Source organism: Entelurus aequoreus, linkage group LG17, assembly GCF_033978785.1.
Source record: "Entelurus aequoreus isolate RoL-2023_Sb linkage group LG17, RoL_Eaeq_v1.1, whole genome shotgun sequence".
Classification (NCBI taxonomy): domain Eukaryota; kingdom Metazoa; phylum Chordata; class Actinopteri; order Syngnathiformes; family Syngnathidae; genus Entelurus; species Entelurus aequoreus.
In genome coordinates, this window is record NC_084747.1 from 46,014,426 (window position 1) to 46,032,854 (window position 18,429).

The window sequence follows — 18,429 nt, forward strand, 5'->3', positions numbered from 1 at the left end:
ATAACCCAAAAATTTATATTTTGTTGTTTTCTTACTGTACCGAAAATTAACCGAACCGTGACATCTAAACCGAGGTACGTACCGAACCGAAATTTTTGTGTACCGTTACACCCCTAATTGATTGATTGAAACTTTTATTAGTAGATTGCACAGTACAGTACATATTCCGTACAATTGACCACTAAATGGTAACAACCGCATAAGTTTTTCTACTTGTTAAGAAAATGGATGGATGAACTTGTTTAAGTCTGGGTCCACGTTAATCAATTGGTGGTAATTCATTTCATCCTCTATTGCAATGTTTGAAATAGATGTGTCATGCGATGACTGACAAATAGTACACGTAAGGTGGAGGTAAACAAAGAACTTTTTCCACACATGCTGGCTGGCGGCATCAAGTCCTTTGACTGTGACAAATATTCTGAGGAGGAGGCGGAAGAGAGCTGGTCAAACAGGACCAACTAGTTCTGTGGCATGACATAAGTGATTCCCAAATGTCCTTTTTGACTTGAAATGATTCAATAGGAGCCACCTGCTTTTGAGTCATTTCCATCCAATATTGTAACAGGTGATACCCATGCCTGGTCAACATTTGCATTCAAAAAGGAGGGACATTTAATGGAAATTAAGGGAAAACAAGCAACCCTACTAAATGTGGATACAGTCAACCGGTGTGTTTTGTTCAAATTCAAGTTAAAATAAAGGACACATTAGGTGCCTTATATAGAGGACACTCACAGGTGAGCCCTCCATTTTGATTGATTAGTTAATTGGGACTCGGCAGGCCGTTGGGAGCCACACACGCACTTAAACGCACACAGAACAAAACAACCAATAAAAAGAATGACAGGTCATTTTTATTTTTGTCTTACCTGCTGTTTGTCAAAGTGCTCCCTTTCGGCTCCGAGGCTGGCCTCAGTCCGCCTGGTCTTCACACGCGTCGAGAGGCTCATCCTCCACTTCCGTTAAAGCGAATGGCCACAAAATACGAATGTAAGATAGCAGAAAAAGCACAACATAAATATATATAAATGCACAAGCTGGCCGCGCGGTGAGCTCCGTCGCCTTCCCTTTCCTCAGAGCCGCTGCTGAGGCATTCCCAAGCCGCTTCTACGGTGATGGAAGAGCGGCCGAAAAAGCAGGAAATGCAGCCTGGGCACCATGTGACGTCACCCGGAAGAGGCTCCTCCCACCTCCATCTATCATGACGCCATCGACCTCCTCAAACCTTACCATCTCTGGCGAAATCAAAGATTTGACATTTTATTGCATGAAATAATGGCAAAGAATCCAAATTGTTTTATAAGTTTTCAATATTTTCTAGGTCAGTGATTCTCTTTTTTTCCCCTTTTTTTTCTTTACAAAGTACTACCCCAATCCAATCCACTTTATTTATATAGCACATTTAAACAACAAAGTGTTGCACAACAATATTAAAAACAATATTCAAATATTATCCTTAGCTCCACCAATGACTGAATAAAAACAAAAAATAAATAAATATAAAACCAGTATAAAAAAATATTTAAAAAAATAAATAAATAAATAAAAAGATAAAAAAGATAAATATAAATATAAACACTCGGCTCTCCATCCATCCATCCATCCATTTTCTACCGCTTGTCTCTTTCGGGGTCGCGGTGGGTGCTGGAGCCTATCTCAGCTGCATTCGGGCGGAAGGCGGGGTACACCCTGGACAAGTCGCCACCTCATCGCAGGGCCACAAATATTAAATATACTTGTTAAATAAAGCCTTGTTTTAATGAATATTTAGGCCGACTACGCTACAGTATTTTCCATCCATCCATCCATTCATCCATTTTCTACCGCTTGTCCCTTTTGGGTTCGCGGGGGTTGCTGGAAGGCGGAAGGCGGGGTACACAATGGACAAGTCGCCACCTCATCGCAGGGCCACAAATATTAAATATACTTGTTAAATAAAGCCTTGTTTTAATGAATATTTAGGCCGACTACGCTATAGTATTTTCCATCCATCCATCCATTTTCCACCGCTTGTCCCTTTCGGGGTGGCGGGGGGTGCTGGAGCCTATCTCAGCTGAATTCGGGCGGAAGGCGGTGGTACACCCTGGACAAGTCTCCACCTCATCGCAGGGCCACAAATATTAAATATACCTGTTAAATAAAGCCTTGTTTTAATGAATATTTAGACCGACTACGCTACAGTATTTTCCATCCATCCATTCATTTTCTACCGCTTGTCCTTTTCGGGGTGGTGGGGGATGCCGGAGCCTATCTCAGCTGCATTCGGGCGGAAGGCGGGGTACACCCTTGACAAGTCGCCACCTCATCGCAGGGCCACAAATATTAAATATACTTGTTAAATAAAGCCTTGTTTTAATGAATATTTAGGCCGACTACAGTATTTTCCATCCAACCATCCATTTTCTACCGCTTGTCCCTTTTGGGGTCGCGAGGGGGTGCCAGAGCCTACCTCAGCTGCATTCGGGCGGAAGGCGGGGTAGGTTTTATAAAGGAAAAAAGACATTTAAAAAAATATATATTGTTTTTAATTTAATTTTAATATTCAATTGGTACAGTTGTATAAACATTGAAAAGAGAGAAAAAACAAACTGAACATTTCCAATGTAGAAAAACAAGCATTCATAATCACTATTACATCAATGGACAGATTGGAGCAATTCATTTGGGATGTAGCTAGAAAAAACACAATTGTGTGGTAACCATTTTTAAAAATTATTATAATTAAAATGCGTATGTATGGAAATATTTGTTATTAAATACAAAATTAAAAAATGGTAAACATTTAAATAATCGTCTGGTAAACATGCAGATATGCTCCAAAGAAAATTCAACCAGACTGAGATGCAGACGTGCTAACTACGAGGCTAACTTGTGGCCTACTGCAAAAAAAAAATGTTAAAGCATTTCTTTCCTAATGATGTGTCCCCGGTTGTTGAGTGAGTGAACAACTGTTAACATGTTGGACTGGAATTTCACGTTACTTGAGGCGGGTAGGAGCAGCAAGTGCGGCGTGTGGTTTGTGTAGATCAAGGAAGCTCACGGCCCTGATGGGAGAACAAAACAAAAGTCTAAACTGGCTTTTTCACATATTTTTCACCCACAAAAGAGCAGAGGCGCTGAGTGACAGACAGCTGATTTATGACATCAAAATGGAGGACAGCTTGTGTTAAAGCAGTGTATTTCAACCACCGTGGGAGATGATCTAATTTCACCTATTTGGGTTAAAAATATTTTTTGCAAACCAGTAAGTATAGTCTGCAAAATATGTGTTGTTGTTGAGTGTCGGTGCTGTCTAGAGCTCGGCAGAGTAACCGTGTAATACTCTTCCATATCAGTAGGTGGCAGCCGGTAGCTAATTGCTTTGTCGATGTCGGAAACAGCGGGAGGCAGGGTGCAGGTAAAAAGGTATCTAATGCTTAAACCAAAAATAAACAAAAGGTGAGTGCCGCTAAGAAAAGGCATTGAAGTTTAGGGAAGGCTATGCATAACAAAACTAAAACTGAACTGGCTACAAAGTAAACAAAACCAGAATGCTGGACGACAGCAAAGACTTACTGTGGAGCAAACACTGCAATAACTGAAATCTAAGTAAGATTACATTTCTCAAATAAGGGTGAAATTTGCTTATTTTCTGTCTGTTAAGATAATTCTTCTCACTAAGCAGATTTTATGTTAGAGTGTTTTACTTGTTTTAAGGGTTTTGGTCCTAAATGATCTCAGTAAGATATTACAGCTTGTTGCTGAGATTTTATGACCTATATTGAGTAAAACATGCTTGAAACTAGAATATCAATTGATGCAAAGCTGTGTCATCAACACTCACAAGTATAAAACTGCTTTTTTAAAGTAATAATTTCTTACTTCAAGCATGAAAAAAATAAATAAATCATGATGCCGAGCGCATATCATTATGTCAAGATAATGGCACTAGCATTTACTTAATTTAAGAATATTTTTCAACATTTGAGCAAAAAGGTCTCTTTTTTTTCTACCAAGAAAAGTGCACTTGTTATTAGTGAGAATATACTTATTTTAAGGTATTTTTGGGTTCATTGAGGTTAGCTAATTTTACTTGTTTTGGAAAGTCTTGACAAGCCAAATTTTGTTGTTCTATTGGCAGATAATTTTGCTTAGTTCAAATAAAATACCCCTATTTTTTTCTTCTTGTTTTTGAACACTGACCTTTTGCAGTGTATTTAGGTATTTATATGTTCCTTTTAAATGCCGCCAAACAAAAAATGTCCCCATAAGCCATTTGCAGCATACAGCTGAAACTATTGACATTGCACATTTTTTTATATTATTTTGTAAAAACAACACACATCTTTTGTTAGAGTCAGACACATTTACCAGTCTCCATGCACACAAATAAAGGAAAAACAATATACTGTACTGTATATACTTAGAATGCATTTTCTAAGAACAGCCAGTAGATGGCAGTATGACATCTGAGAGGTAAACTGCTCTTCATTGTGACCTGACATTGACCTATTATGAGTCAGCACTTAGAAAGTAATGTAGAAAGTAAATATGAGTATACTTTAGAGTGGTACATCTGAATACAGATATACAGGATTCACTGGAAATAAGTCAACACAGCCATTTTTTGTCTAAATAGCTGGCGGTGTGCTTATCACTTTCTGGGACCGCATGAGTGCTGCCGGCATTGGGGCGCTGCGGTTTCCCAAGAGTGTCACAATTTCATGTACAATACATGTTGACTTTCATGTTTCCCCTCGATTGAACTGAGCTCCCCAGTACCGGCAGCACTCATGCAGCCAAAAACATGCCTAAATGCACTGCAAAAACTGAAATCTAAGTAAGATGGAATATCTCAAATAAGGGTGATATTTGCTTATTTTCTGTCTGATAAGATAATTCTTCTCACTAAGCAGATTTTATGTTAGAGTGTTTTACTTGTTTTAAGGGTTTTGGTCCTAAATGATCTCAGTAAGATATTACAGCTTGTTGCTGAGATTTGATGACCTATATTGAGTAAAACATGCTTGAAACTAAAATATCAACTGTTGCAAAGCTGTGTCATCAACACTCACAAGTATAAAACTACTTTTTTAAGGTAATTATTCTTAATCATGATTTTGACAAAATTGTGTCTCATAATTTAAACAGATGGCAGCCAAATGGACTTTGCTGTTTTATTTTCAATGAAATAATAGAAAATACGTACTCATATAGTAGTACAGTTGGCACAGTACAGTAAACTGACAGTTAATATTTAAACATTTCAAACAATTTTGAACAGAAATAGTTCAGATCAATTCTTCAAAATTACAATTTAAAAAAATTTGGGCCAGGGGCCGGGCTGTATATATGCGCACTAATTGGCTGAAAGAGCACGCATTTGGCGCGATGATGTCATGTTATCCATGGAAAAATGCATTTTTAGACCATATGATTTGCCTGAGCGGCTAGGAGACCCCGAGAGTAACAAGCGGTTGCCTTGTTGCCTTTCCATTAAGAACAATAAATGAGTTTTTAGTATAAGTTTGCTGGTTTCAAGAAATGTAATGCCGAGCGCATATCATTATGTCAAGATAATGGCACTAGCATTTACTTCATTTAAGAATATTTTTCAACATATTGACCAAAAAGGTCTCTTTTTTTTCTACCAAGAAAAGTGCACTTGTTATTAGTGAGAATATACTTATTTTAAGGTATTTTGGGGTTCATTGAGGTTAGCTAATTTTACTTGTTTTGGAAAGTCTGGACAAGCCACATTTTCTTGTTCTATTGGCAGATCATTTTGCTTAGTTCAAATAAAATACCCCTCATTTTTGTATTTTTTGTTCTTCTTTTTGAACACTGACTTTTTGCAGTGCAGCTACAATATCTGGTATCTTAATTGGTTCTGTGACGAATTCAAAACACTCGTGTCTTATATCAACGCCCCCCCCCCCCCCATTGAAATGAGCTGAAATCAATTTAATTGGTGCTTGCCCCGCCAAAACAGCACAATCTTAACATTGTGCAAGTAACACGCCTTTTAAAAGGAGAATATAAATCAGAAACATGATAAAAGTGTGTTGAAATGACATTCATGTTTTCACACGAGTGCAAGTCGAGTCACTGTGAGCGACCATGACTCCAAAAGCAGAAGCGAGGGGCTTCCTGTGCAGGTTGACACCAGAAGACACCCGAGCGCGCTTCTCATTCAGACATTTGCCTCCACAGCCGGCAGGCGGACAAACCTCAAGGTCTGATTTCCTCTAATCTGCAGCGGGCCACCTCGACATGCACTGCAACTTCACGGGGACGCTGCTCGTCAGCGTGCTCCCCACACTTTTGTCCGTCGAGTTCATTTTGGGGGCCCTGAGCAACGGCATGGCCCTGTGGATCTTCTGCTTCCACCTGCGGCCCTGGAAGAGCAGCACGGTGCTGCTCTTCAACCTGGCCGTGGCCGACTTTCTCCTCAACATGATCCTACCCTTCCGCGCCAGCTACTACAGCTCGGGCGTCAAGTGGAGATTCGGGAGAACGCTCTGCAACATCTCGCAGTTCATGCTGGCCCTGAACCGCACGGGCAGCACCCTCTTCCTGATGGCCATCGCCTTGGACCGCTACATCCGCGTGGTGCACCCGCACCACTTCTTTAACTCCCTGAGCCCCTCCAAAGCAATGTGCGGAGCAGCCGCGCTCTGGCTGATCACCGTCTGCATGACCGCCAATGCCTTGACTCTGCAAAACCTCCGCTCGGACTACTGCGAGAGCTTTCTGGTGGAAACCGCGGCCAAGGGGAACCGGCTCTGGCACAAATTCAACTTTCTCTTCTCCTTCTGGATGCCGCTCCTCGTCATCCTGTTCTGCACCGTCCGCATCATCGTCCAGCTGAGAGGCCGACAGCTGAGTCAGCACGGGAAGATCAAGAAGGCCCTTTGGTTCATCACAGTTGTGGCGGCGGTATTTACCGTTTGCTTCTTGCCGAGCAACATCACACAGCTCATTATATGGATCAAAACCCACGAGGCCCTCAAGGCCATGTCGGCGCCTGAGGTATGCGTTGCCATGGACAACCTGACCGTGGTCTTCTACATGACCGTCAGCCTCACCTACCTCAACAGTGCCCTGGACCCCATCATCTACTACTTCTCCAGTCCCACCTTCAAGAGCATCTGCAGAAAGTCTCTCCACCTGCCACAGGCCGACACCATCGACAGCACCGAGAGGAGGACCCGAGAGACCGGATCGCACTCGTGCGGTCAGATTTAGAAAGCAAAAGTAAGAATTCTTGAGGTTACAATATCATAAAATGTTTCATGCCATTCTGTCTTGCCTCTGGTGAGGGCGGTCACATTTCTTCCCGCTCCCTCTTCTCCCAGCTTGCTCTCTTTGTTTTCGTCTTGTCTGAACTTTTTTTAAGCCTCTTACTTTGCGCCGTCCTCAAATCTAAACATCAGACATGGAAATGATCAGCTGGACTCTCGACGCAATTGACAAAATCTTTTCGACGAGGAAAAGAGGTTCGGGGGAGCCTGGCTGTCTTGATGGAACCATTGCTGCGGGGTACGTGAGAGATTTCCTGGGATAAATAGAGAATCATTTGCCTCTCGGTCCTTTCCATTGAGGACGTGGAAGACATCTACCTATTTGGAACCGTGATCGCGGGGCAGCTGCTGATTGGGCTGGGCATTGCTCTGGTGTATCGTCAAATTCGTAAGACGATGGCAGCCACTCAAGGAGCCCAAAGGCTGTTCGTCGCAATGCAAGGTTTGGGCAGGGCTGTGGGATCACAGACTGTGGCGATTTCTGAACTGAATCGCAAGATGGATCACATCATGGAGAAGCTTGTTGAAAAGGAACATTTAATTGAATTTGAGAGCACCCAGCATGGACGAATAGAACAGACAAGTCATTGTTTTGTATGCTCGCGGAAAACAAACATCCTAATCTACGATTTGACTCCCTCGAATGGCCTTGACGCTGTGAAACAGGACCAGGCTGTACTGAAAAACACCCCCCAAAGACCCCTCAATGATGGAAGCTTTTGACCTCGCTCCCTCCTCAACGACACCTGGAGTCGAACTTTTGCAGATCGGCCTCAGTCTATAAAAAACATTACATCATCACACCCAAGACAATTGAGCACACTCGCACACACCGACCCCCTCCCCCACCCCCCGCCACGGTCGGATGGCCTTCCAGGGCCCCAACTCCCCGCCCCTCTGTTGCGAGTTTGTCGTGATTAAATGTAACGTGTTTATGTGTGCATGGCATGGAGGTTTTTTCCCCCACTCCAGACTAGGCCCCCTTAGGAGCCCAGTCTAGATTGTATTTTTTTACTCATCTTTTTCCCCAGCGTTTTACCTTTTTACCATCTTTTACGGGGCGCCTTGTGGCGACCCATCAGCGTTCCTGTTCTGTAACCCTGTAAACTGTTTGTTTGTCTAATCTTGAACGGGTTTGTGCTGAAAACAAAGTTTCGTTGTACTTGTGCAATGACAATAAAGACCTTTCTATCTATCTATCTATGCCAAGGATTAATGTTACCTGCACTTTCAATGTGTTTCTTCCTATGTTGACCATAAACGGTCTTGTGTGTAGCCAAATTATATTCTGATATTCTTCACATTTGTGTTTATGAAATGTCAAGATATTTTCTGTTGAATATATTTTGCTACAAAATACAGGCCAACACATTTTTCCCATCTAAATGTCCTGAGAGCCCAATCATTACCGAATGATTTTGCAGGGAAATATTTGTTTTCCTTTTTTTTCTTTTATGTGCAAAAAGTCAAGTAAAGTTGGTGGATTTCTTTTTTACATTTTTCTAAATAGTTTCACTTATAAAAAAATCGACTATTGGCTGACGTGAATATTTTTTGAGGGCAATTTTTTTATACACAGTATATGTTAGAATAATTGTTTCTAAGTTAGCACAAAAAGTTTTACATTGAGTGCCCGGTGAGAAGCAAAAGCTGTCTTTGAAACCTACCAAGAGTAAGGCTCGTAAAACTCCACTGTGTAGGGGGGGAAGCAAGATGAAGGTGTTCTGTTTCTTTCAAGTATTATAATCAAACAGAAAGATATTGCCTGACCCAAGGACTATAAAAGTGAAGAGGAAGCAGGACCAGAATCCCCTCCAGGCGACCTATTTTTCAACTGTTTTACGAACGTCTTTTTGAACTGTTTTACGAACCTCTTTTTGAACTCGTTTACGACCTTTTCTGTGAAGTGTTTATGACCTTTTCTTTTGAACTGTTCTGTAACCGAAGGCAACGCTGTTTACAACCCACTTCCCTTTTGGAAGCAGCTGTGGTCATGTGGTCAGAGAAAGTCAAATAAAGGAGGAGTTGTACAATCTTTCGCCAGAGCGTGTACAAGGGTACAGTGTACAGGCGACTCTCCTCAATTGAGCCAAATTGAATTCTGTCTGTTTAATTCTTTGCTTCTTGTCTTGTTTAATAGATGTCATCAGTGTTTGAACCTGACAGTATACTTATATATTTTTAAAATATAATTCAATCAGAGATTATTTTAATCACAAATGTCTCAAAGGGCCACACAAACCACAACAACATCATCGGATCTGATCCCACATCATATTATTTTATTCTTTGCAATTATATTTTAATTAGGGCTGTCAAAAAATAATAAGTAACCTCTTGTTATTAACTGCAAAACCTTAACCGCGGAGGGTTACCTCAAACAAGGTGTGGGTTATTTAAATTATGTAAACAAGTAATTTACTGTGATTAATCGCGAATACTCCGAATACAAAAGTTTTATTGACTCGATTTTAGAAAATAAATCATGTGAATTAATCTTAAATATTAAAATTAAGGCAAAAATATAATTTATCTATTCTTTTTTTTACATAGCAAACAACCTTTTAAACCAGTGGTCCCCAACCACCGGGCCGCGGCCCGGTACCGGTCCGTGGACCGATTGGTACCGGGCCGCGGCCTCACAAGAAGTTAAAAAAATAAAAAATAAAAAAATAATTTTTTTTTTAATTGAATCAACATAAAAAACACAATATATACATTATATATCAATATAAATCAATACAGTCTGCAGGGATACAGTCCGTAAGCACACATGATTGTATTTCTTTATGACAAAAAAAAAAACTTTTTTTTTTTTACTACCCCTCCCCGTGGGACAAATTTTCAAGCATTGACCGGTCCGCAAGTACAAAAAGGTTGGGGACCACTGTTTTAAACAGCTTTTTTGTCCCTAACCATTGTTGGTAAGGTTCTGATGCAGGCAGTGTTTAAAAAAATTTTTTTTCATATGTTGCAGGTGCAGCTACAAACTTTGTTATCGCTTCCAAAATTGCTCTACCAAGAACTTCATTTGCATAAGAGCCTTCCTCTATCAGGGTCTCTTTAAACCGCTCCCCATTTCACACCTTTTCTGTGTGCATTTCAGGGGAGGAAATAAAAAAGCTTGATCCTCGAAAAAAAGACTTCACACATATTTTTGTACAAAAAACCTTTTGGTGGTGATGATAACTTGTCATTCTCTTTACTCATTCAGAAACTTCTGAGTTTCCCTAAATGGCTGCAAGAGCCTGAATAGAGAACTGACATTTATAATAAGAATAATAAAGTTAAAGTACCAATGATTGTCACACACACACTAGATGTGGCGAAATGATTCTCTGCATTTGACCCATCACCCTTGATCACCCCCCTGGGAGGTGAGGGGAGCAGTGAGCAGCAGCGGTGGCCGCGCCCGGGAATCCTTTTTGGTGATTTAACCCCCAATTCCAACCCTTGATGCTGAGTGCCAAGCAGGGAGCATCAAGGGGCCAGGAGACTTAATAGAATGGAAGCATTAATTGAAGCATTTATTGGATTATGATTGACACAATTTGACATGAGCATTGTTCATACAATAATATCACTTGACACTACTTAACAGTGGGGGAATTATTTATATGAATATAAAAAAGGGAGTACTATAAATATGGTTTTTCATACGAAAGATTGATGAAGGCAGACTCCATTCTGCTCGGTCCTACAGGAAAAACATTTTACAACTTAAATAATACAAATAAAAAACACAAAGCTGTACAGTACGTGTCTAACTGTATTACATAAATCAATAATGTTGTTACCTCGAGGAGGTTTTTTTTCATCGTTTTCCTGTGGGATCTTCTCTTTGTTTGGTGTACTCTTGCACCAGCCAGCGAGCGTCGTCCTGACTGAGGAGCAGAGTAAACATCTCATACTGTACCTTTAAGACTTGTAGTTACTGTGCTGATGGTTTTATTACACCGTGTGAGTTTTTTTGTCATCTCCTTGGTGCTGCTTCGTTATTGCAATAAAACTAACTGACTGCACTGTCAACACAGAGCATATCTCCATCCGTCCTTCTTCTTCCCAGACTTCCCTCTCCCCAGCCAATTCGTCCAGCTCCTCCCGGGGGATCCCGAGGCGTTCACAGACCAGCCGGGAGACATAGTCTTCCCAACGTGTCCTGGGTCTTCCCCGTGGCCTGCAACCGGTCGGACGTGCCCAAAACACCTCCCTAGGGAGGCGTTCGGGTGGCATCCTGACCAGATGCCCGAACCACCTCATCTGGCTCCTCTCCATGTGGAGGAGCAGCGGCTTTACTTTGAGCTCCTCCCGGAAAAGTGCACTTGATATGTTTTAAACTTGAATATTAAGAGTTGATTTGGAATTTCACAAGAAAAAGGTCACAATTTCACAAGAAAAACTTAGAATTTTGGCAGTATTATAATAAAAGTCGTAATTTCACTCAACGCAAGTCAAAATTTACAAGAAAAACTGAACATTTGCGCAATTTTATGATAAAAGTTGGAATTTTACTCGATAACAGTCGCAATTACACAGGAAAAGCTTAAAATGTTGGCAACTTTATGAAGTTATTTTACTCGACAAGTCACAATTTTATAAGAAAACTTTTTGCCTATATTATAATAAAAATATAAAAAAGCTTGTTGTGAAAAATGAGTTGGAATTTCCCAAGAAAAAAGTCACAATTTCACAAGAAAAACTTTGAATTTTGGCAGTATTATAATAAAAGTCGTAATTTCACTCAACGCAAGTCAAAATTTCACAAGAAAAACTGAACATTTGTGCAATGTTATGATAAAAGTTGGAATTTTACTCGATAACAGTCGCAATTTCACAAGAAAAGCTTAAAATGTTGGCAACTTTATGAAGATGTTTTACTCGACAAGTCACAATTTTATAAGAAAACTTTTTGCCTATATTATAATAAAAATATAAAAAGCCTGTTGTGAAAAATGAGTTGGAATTTTCCAAGAAAAAGGTCACAATTTCACAAGAAAAACTTAGAATTTTGGCAGTATTATAATAAAAGTCGTAATTTCACTCAACGCAAGTCAAAATCTTACAAAATAAACTGAACATTTGTGCAATGTTATGATAAAAGTTGGAATTTTACTCGATAACAGTCGCAATTTCACAAGAAAAACTTAGAATTTTGGCAGTATTATAATAAAAGTCGTAATTTCACTCAACGCAAGTCAAAATTTTACAAGAAAAACTGAACATTTACGCAATTTTATGATAAAAGTTGGAATTTTACTCGATAACAGTCGCAATTACACAGGAAAAGCTTAAAATGTTGGCAACTTTATGAAGTTATTTTACTCGACAAGTCACAATTTTATAAGAAAACTTTTTGCCTATATTATAATAAAAATATAAAAAAGCTTGTTGTGAAAAATGAGTTGGAATTTCCCAAGAAAAAAGTCACAATTTCACAAGAAAAACTTTGAATTTTGGCAGTATTATAATAAAAGTCGTAATTTCACTCAACGCAAGTCAAAATTTCACAAGAAAAACTGAACATTTGTGCAATGTTATGATAAAAGTTGGAATTTTACTCGATAACAGTCGCAATTTCACAGGAAAAGCTTAATATGTTGGCAACTTTATGAAGTTATTTTACTCGACAAGTCACAATTTTATAAGAAAACTTTTTGCCTATATTATAATAAAAATATAAAAAAGCTTGTTGTGAAAAATGAGTTGGAATTTCCCAAGAAAAAAGTCACAATTTCACAAGAAAAACTTAGAATTATGGCAGTATTATAATAAAAGTCGTAATTTCACTCAACGCAAGTCAAAATCTTACAAGAAAAACTGAACATTTGTGCAATGTTATGATAAAAGTTGGAATTTTACTCGATAACAGTCGCAATTTCACAGGAAAAGCTTAAAATGTTGCCAACTTAATGAAGTTATTTTACTGGACAAAAGTCACAATTTTATAAGAAAACGTTTTGCCTATATTACAATAAAAATATAAAAAAGCTTGTTGTGAAAAATTAGTTGGAATTTCCCAAGAAAAAGGTCACAATTTCACAAGAAAAACTTAGAATTTAAGCAGTATTATAATAAAAGTCGTAATTTCACTCAACGCAAGTCAAAATTTTACAAGAAAAACTGAACATTTGCGCAATGTTATGATAAAAGTTGGAATTTTACTCGATAACAGTCGCAATTACACAGGAAAAGCTTAAAATGTTGGCAACTTTATGAAGTTATTTTACTCGACAAGTCACAATTTTATAACAAAACTTTTTGCCTATATTATAATAAAAATATAAAAAAGCTTGTTGTGAAAAATGAGTTGGAATTTCCAAGAAAAAGGTCACAATTTCACAAGAAAAACTTAGAATTTTGGCAGTATTATTATAAAAGTCGTAATTTCACTAACGCAAGTCAAAATCTTACAAGAAAAACTGAACATTTGTGCAATGTTATGATAAAAGTTGGAATTTTACTCGATAACAGTCGCAATTTCACAGGAAAAGCTTAAAATGTTGGCAACTTTATGAAGTTATTTTACAGAACAAGTCACAATTTTATAAGAAAACTTTTTGCCTATATTATAATAAAAATATAAAAAAGCTTGTTGTGAAAAATGAGTTGGAATTTCCTAAGAAAAAGGTCACAATTTCACAAGAAAAACTTATAATTTTGGCAGTATTATAATAAAAGTCGTAATTTCACTCAACGCAAGTCAAAATCTTACAAGAAAAACTGAACATTTGCGCAATGTTATGATAAAAGTTGGAATTTTACTCGATAACAGTCGCAATTTCACAGGAAAAGCTTAAAATGTTGCCAACTTTATGAAGAGTGTTATTTTACTCGACAAAAGTCACAATTTTATAAAAAAACTTTTTGCCTATATTATAATAAAAATATAAAAAAGCTTGTTGTGAAAAAATGAGTTGGAATTTCACAAGAAAAAGGTCACAATTTCACAAGAAAAACTTAGAATTTTGGCAGTATTATAATAAAAGTCGTAATTTCACTCAACGCAAGTCAAAATCTTACAAGAAAAACTGAACATTTGTGCAGTGTTATGATAAAAGTTGGAATTTTACTCGATAACAGTCGCAATTTCACAGGAAAAGCTTAAAATGTTGCCAACTTTATGAAGTTATTTTACACAACAAGTCACAATTTTATAAGAAAAGTTTTTGCCTATATTATAATAAAAATATAAAAAAGCTTGTTGTGAAAAATGAGTTGGAATTTCCCAAGAAAAAGGTCACAATTTCACAAGAAAAACTTATAATTATGGCAGTATTATAATAGAAGTCGTAATTTCACTCAACGCAAGTCAAAATCTTACAAGAAAAACTGAACATTTGTGCAATGTTATGATAAAAGTTGGAATTTTACTCGATAACAGTCGCAATTTCACAGGAAAAGCTTAAAATGTTGCCAACTTTATGAAGTTATTTTACACAACAAGTCACAATTTTATAAGAAAAGTTTTTGCCTATATTATAATAAAAATATAAAAAAGCTTGTTGTGAAAAATGAGTTGGAATTTCCCAAGAAAAAGGTCACAATTTCACAAGAAAAACTTAGAATTTTGGCAGTATTATAATAAAAGTCGTAATTTCACTCAACGCAAGTCAAAATTTTACAAGAAAAACTGAACATTTGCGCAATTTTATGATAAAAGTTGGAATTTTACTCGATAACAGTCGCAATTACACAGGAAAAGCTTAAAATGTTGGCAACTTTATGAAGTTATTTTACTCGACAAGTCACAATTTTACAAGAAAACTTTTTGCCTATATTATAATAAAAATATAAAAAAGCTTGTTGTGAAAAATGAGTTGGAATTTCCCAAGAAAAAGGTCACAATTTCACAAGAAAAACTTTGAATTATGGCAGTATTATAATAAAAGTCGTAATTTCACTCAACGCAAGTCAAAATCTTACAAAATAAACTGAACATTTGTGCAATGTTATGATAAAAGTTGGAATTTTACTCGATAACAGTCACAATTTCACAAGAAAAACTTAGAATTTTGGCAGTATTATAATAAAAGTCGTAATTTCACTCAATGCAAGTCAAAATTTTACAAGAAAAACTGAACATTTGCGCAATGTTATGATAAAAGTTGGAATTTTACTCGATAACAGTCGCAATTACACAGGAAAAGCTTAAAATGTTGGCAACTTTATGAAGTTATTTTACTCGACAAGTCACAATTTTATAAGAAAACTTTTTGCCTATATTATAATAAAAATATAAAAAAGCTTGTTGTGAAAAATGAGTTGGAATTTCCCAAGAAAAAAGTCACAATTTCACAAGAAAAACTTTGAATTTTGGCAGTATTATAATAAAAGTCGTAATTTCACTCAACGCAAGTCAAAATTTCACAATAAAAACTGAACATTTGTGCAATGTTATGATAAAAGTTGGAATTTTACTCGATAACAGTCGCAATTTCACAGGAAAAGCTTAAAATGTTGGCAACTTTATGAAAAGAGTGTTATTTTACTCGACAAAAGTCACAATTTTATAAGAAAACTTGAACATTTTGCCTATATTCTAATAATAATCTGGATTTTTACTTGAAAAAATGATGACAAAGTCATCATTTTACTCAAAAAATTTCACTATTTCACGAGAACAACAAAAAAATTGTAAAGTTGTTGCTCAACAAGACATTTCCTCATGTATAATTGTGTAATCTTGATATGATTCACCGATAGACTTCAGTGGAGGGTGGGAAAAAATTGGGGACGGCGTGGCGAAGTTGGTAGAGTGGCCGTGTCAGCAATCGGAGTGTTGCTGGTTACTGGGGTTCAATCCCCACCTTCTACCATCCTAGTCACATCCGTTGTGTCCTTGGGCAAGACACTTCACCCTTGCTCCTGATGGGTGCTGGTTAGCGCCTTGCATGGCAGCTCCCGCCATCAGTGTGTGAATGTGTGTGTGAATGGGTGAATGTGGAAATACTGTCAAAGCGCTTTGAGTACCTTGAAGGTAGAAAAGCGCTATACAAGTATAACCCATTTATCATTTATTTAATATTGTGATAAAAGTCAGAATTTTATATGACACTTGTCATAAAAAGTCGACACGTGAGAAAAAAACTGGCTTTTAAAAAATTGTTTGTTTGTAATTGGTTTTTAATCTCCATTATTTACTTCAATTTATTACAATATGTCCCTATATACATGTGTTTTTTATTAATTTTGGCCCAAGGAGGCGCATTTCAATTCCTTACACACTCTGGTTATTACATACTGACCATAGGTGAGGATGGGAACGTAGATCGACCGGTAAATTGAGAGCTTTGCCTTCCGGCTCAGCTCCTATTTCACCAGAGCATATCTATCAATCATTATCATGTCACTCAGTGACTGTACTGTCAATATAGAGCATATCTAACTATTTCCACCCATCTATGTTATTAAAAAAAGCACCATTTAGAGTTCTACAGTGGTTTCCCACCCTCCACTGAAGTCTATCTGTGAATCACATCAAGATTACACAATTATACATGAGGAAATATCTTGTTGAGCAACAACTTTACACATTATAGAGCTGTTGTTATGGCAACCTGGTGAATAAGAAGCCCATTTGACCAATCATACAACTGGAATAAACTCCTGTAATTGATAATAGTGTGAGTATTAATGTTTAAAAAAGGCATACCAGTTGATGTTGACCAGGTAGTTGGCCATGTCCTTCATCTGGTCCGGTTGGCCTTTGGTCACCATGAACTTCTTTAGACGCGAGAAGTGTTTGGTCTTCACCAGCTTGCTGTGTTGGCCATGTTGGATGATGAATGTCAGCACGATCTCCCTAATCTTGAAGGCAAACAAAATAATATAAAAAGAAATCCCGGATTTCCCATAATTCCTTTTTTTATGCATTTTCCCCATTCTAAATGAATTGGCCATTTTTTCAAACTTCCACAATTCCCACAGTCTTCAACCCATTCAAACCATTCCACCTTCAACACATTCCACCATTCGGGAAATTCAAAGTTCAAAAAGATTCCAGGATTTTCCAGAATTCCTGCTTTCCAAAGCCCTATTTCCACCCTTTTTCCTGGCAACTACTCCTTCCACATTTTTCAACGCATTTCAACCGTTCCACCGTCAAAACATTCCTCTTAATCAGGACAGAAGTGTTTTTTGAACTGGAAAAATCTCCGGTTTTCCAGGAATTCTGTAATACAATTTCTCAATTCAACATGTTACTACTAGGGATGATACTCGAAACCGGTTTTCCCGGTTGTTTGATAAGAAAAGAACCGAGTCCTCGGACTCGAATCCCTTTTTGAGAACTGGTACCCGTTATCGAGACCACTATAGTAAAGGAAAAGAGTTGATTCTTTATTCGAATCCCGTCCCGACCAGAAATGCTCCGTGTGACATCACAAGAAATTACGTCACGTAGCTCAGTCATTAGGCGCAGATAGCGAAAGCAGGAAAACAATGGGCGGGAAAAAGCGCTCCAAGGTGTAATAAAGTTCAAAACAAAAGGTATAATCCATCGAATAACTTTACTGAGAGATTTTAGCAGGGTAAAACACATGACAAACACTTTTACGACCAACCGGAAACATAGCAACCAGGCTAGCAACGCACCTCCTTTACGGCAGCTGTCGCAACGTTCTTAAAACAACCGCAGCACATACATATATATACAACATATCTCCCTTTTTTAACTTTTGTTTTTCTTTCCTTGTAAACAAAACAAAATCACACTGTAGATGTGTTGTCTGTCTAATTATAAATAATGCAGACGAGGCGTGTTGGCTGAGTTCTTGACGATTACTTTCACGGGTGACGACATGCAACAACACTTTTCGGGGATACTGCGCATGCTCGTAACTCCCGTTGCATGCTGGGTAGTGTAGTTGTTATATTCTCTAGCTCATAACATTTTCCCCCATAAAGAAATAATGTTAACTCAATAAAGTGTATTTCTTTTTTTAGCTTTAACTTTTCATTTTTTAGCATTGTAACCACATTTGCAAAGAACTTTTCTCTTCATAGAATTTTCTTTCAATAAAGAAAAAAAGTGCAAAACTGTCAAAGCATCATAACAAACAGTTATGTCAAATAGCAGCAGAAGTGCACTTTTTGGAGAGCTGTATTATTTTCAGTTTTGTGCCCAAGGGACTGATTTTATTTA

At 37.8% G+C, this 18,429-nt stretch overlaps 3 protein-coding genes across 5 annotated transcripts in view; 1 reads left to right on the forward strand and 2 right to left on the reverse strand.

The window, feature by feature from the left end:
* hip1rb (huntingtin interacting protein 1 related b) overlaps nucleotides 1-1,188 on the reverse strand; it is a 63,088-nt gene extending 61,900 nt beyond the window's left edge. The window contains exon 1 of the mRNA XM_062025782.1: nucleotides 873-1,188. Within this exon, the coding sequence (XP_061881766.1) occupies nucleotides 873-953 (81 nt within the window). The 5' untranslated portion in view covers nucleotides 954-1,188. The remainder of the gene's footprint in view (nucleotides 1-872) is intronic.
* Nucleotides 1,189-2,659: 1,471 nt separating this feature from the next.
* The window catches only part of kntc1 (kinetochore associated 1), an 80,061-nt gene continuing 64,291 nt past the window's right edge, over nucleotides 2,660-18,429 (reverse strand). The window contains exons 59-61 of one of the 3 annotated variants that reach the window (XM_062025784.1): nucleotides 16,939-17,093; nucleotides 11,084-11,170; nucleotides 2,660-3,047 (exon numbers count right to left, since the gene is read on the reverse strand). In XM_062025784.1, coding sequence (XP_061881768.1) covers nucleotides 11,101-11,170; nucleotides 16,939-17,093 — 225 coding nt within the window. In that variant the 3' untranslated portion in view covers nucleotides 2,660-3,047; nucleotides 11,084-11,100. Of the gene's footprint in view, nucleotides 3,048-10,814; nucleotides 11,006-11,083; nucleotides 11,171-16,938; nucleotides 17,094-18,429 lie in introns of those variants that run through there. The other 2 variants (XM_062025783.1, XM_062025785.1) reach the window with 2 other exon arrangements.
* LOC133632041 (hydroxycarboxylic acid receptor 2-like) lies at nucleotides 6,208-8,327 on the forward strand. Its single transcript, XM_062024276.1, has one exon. The coding sequence runs from the start codon at nucleotides 6,256-6,258 to the stop codon at nucleotides 7,228-7,230; it is 975 nt and encodes a 324-aa protein (XP_061880260.1). The 5' UTR covers nucleotides 6,208-6,255; the 3' UTR covers nucleotides 7,231-8,327.

Bases quoted from the DNA above. Each gene is read 5' to 3' on its own strand.
- LOC133632041 (XM_062024276.1), top strand. From the start codon at position 6,256: ATGCACTGCAACTTCACGGGGACGCTGCTCGTCAGCGTGCTCCCCACA.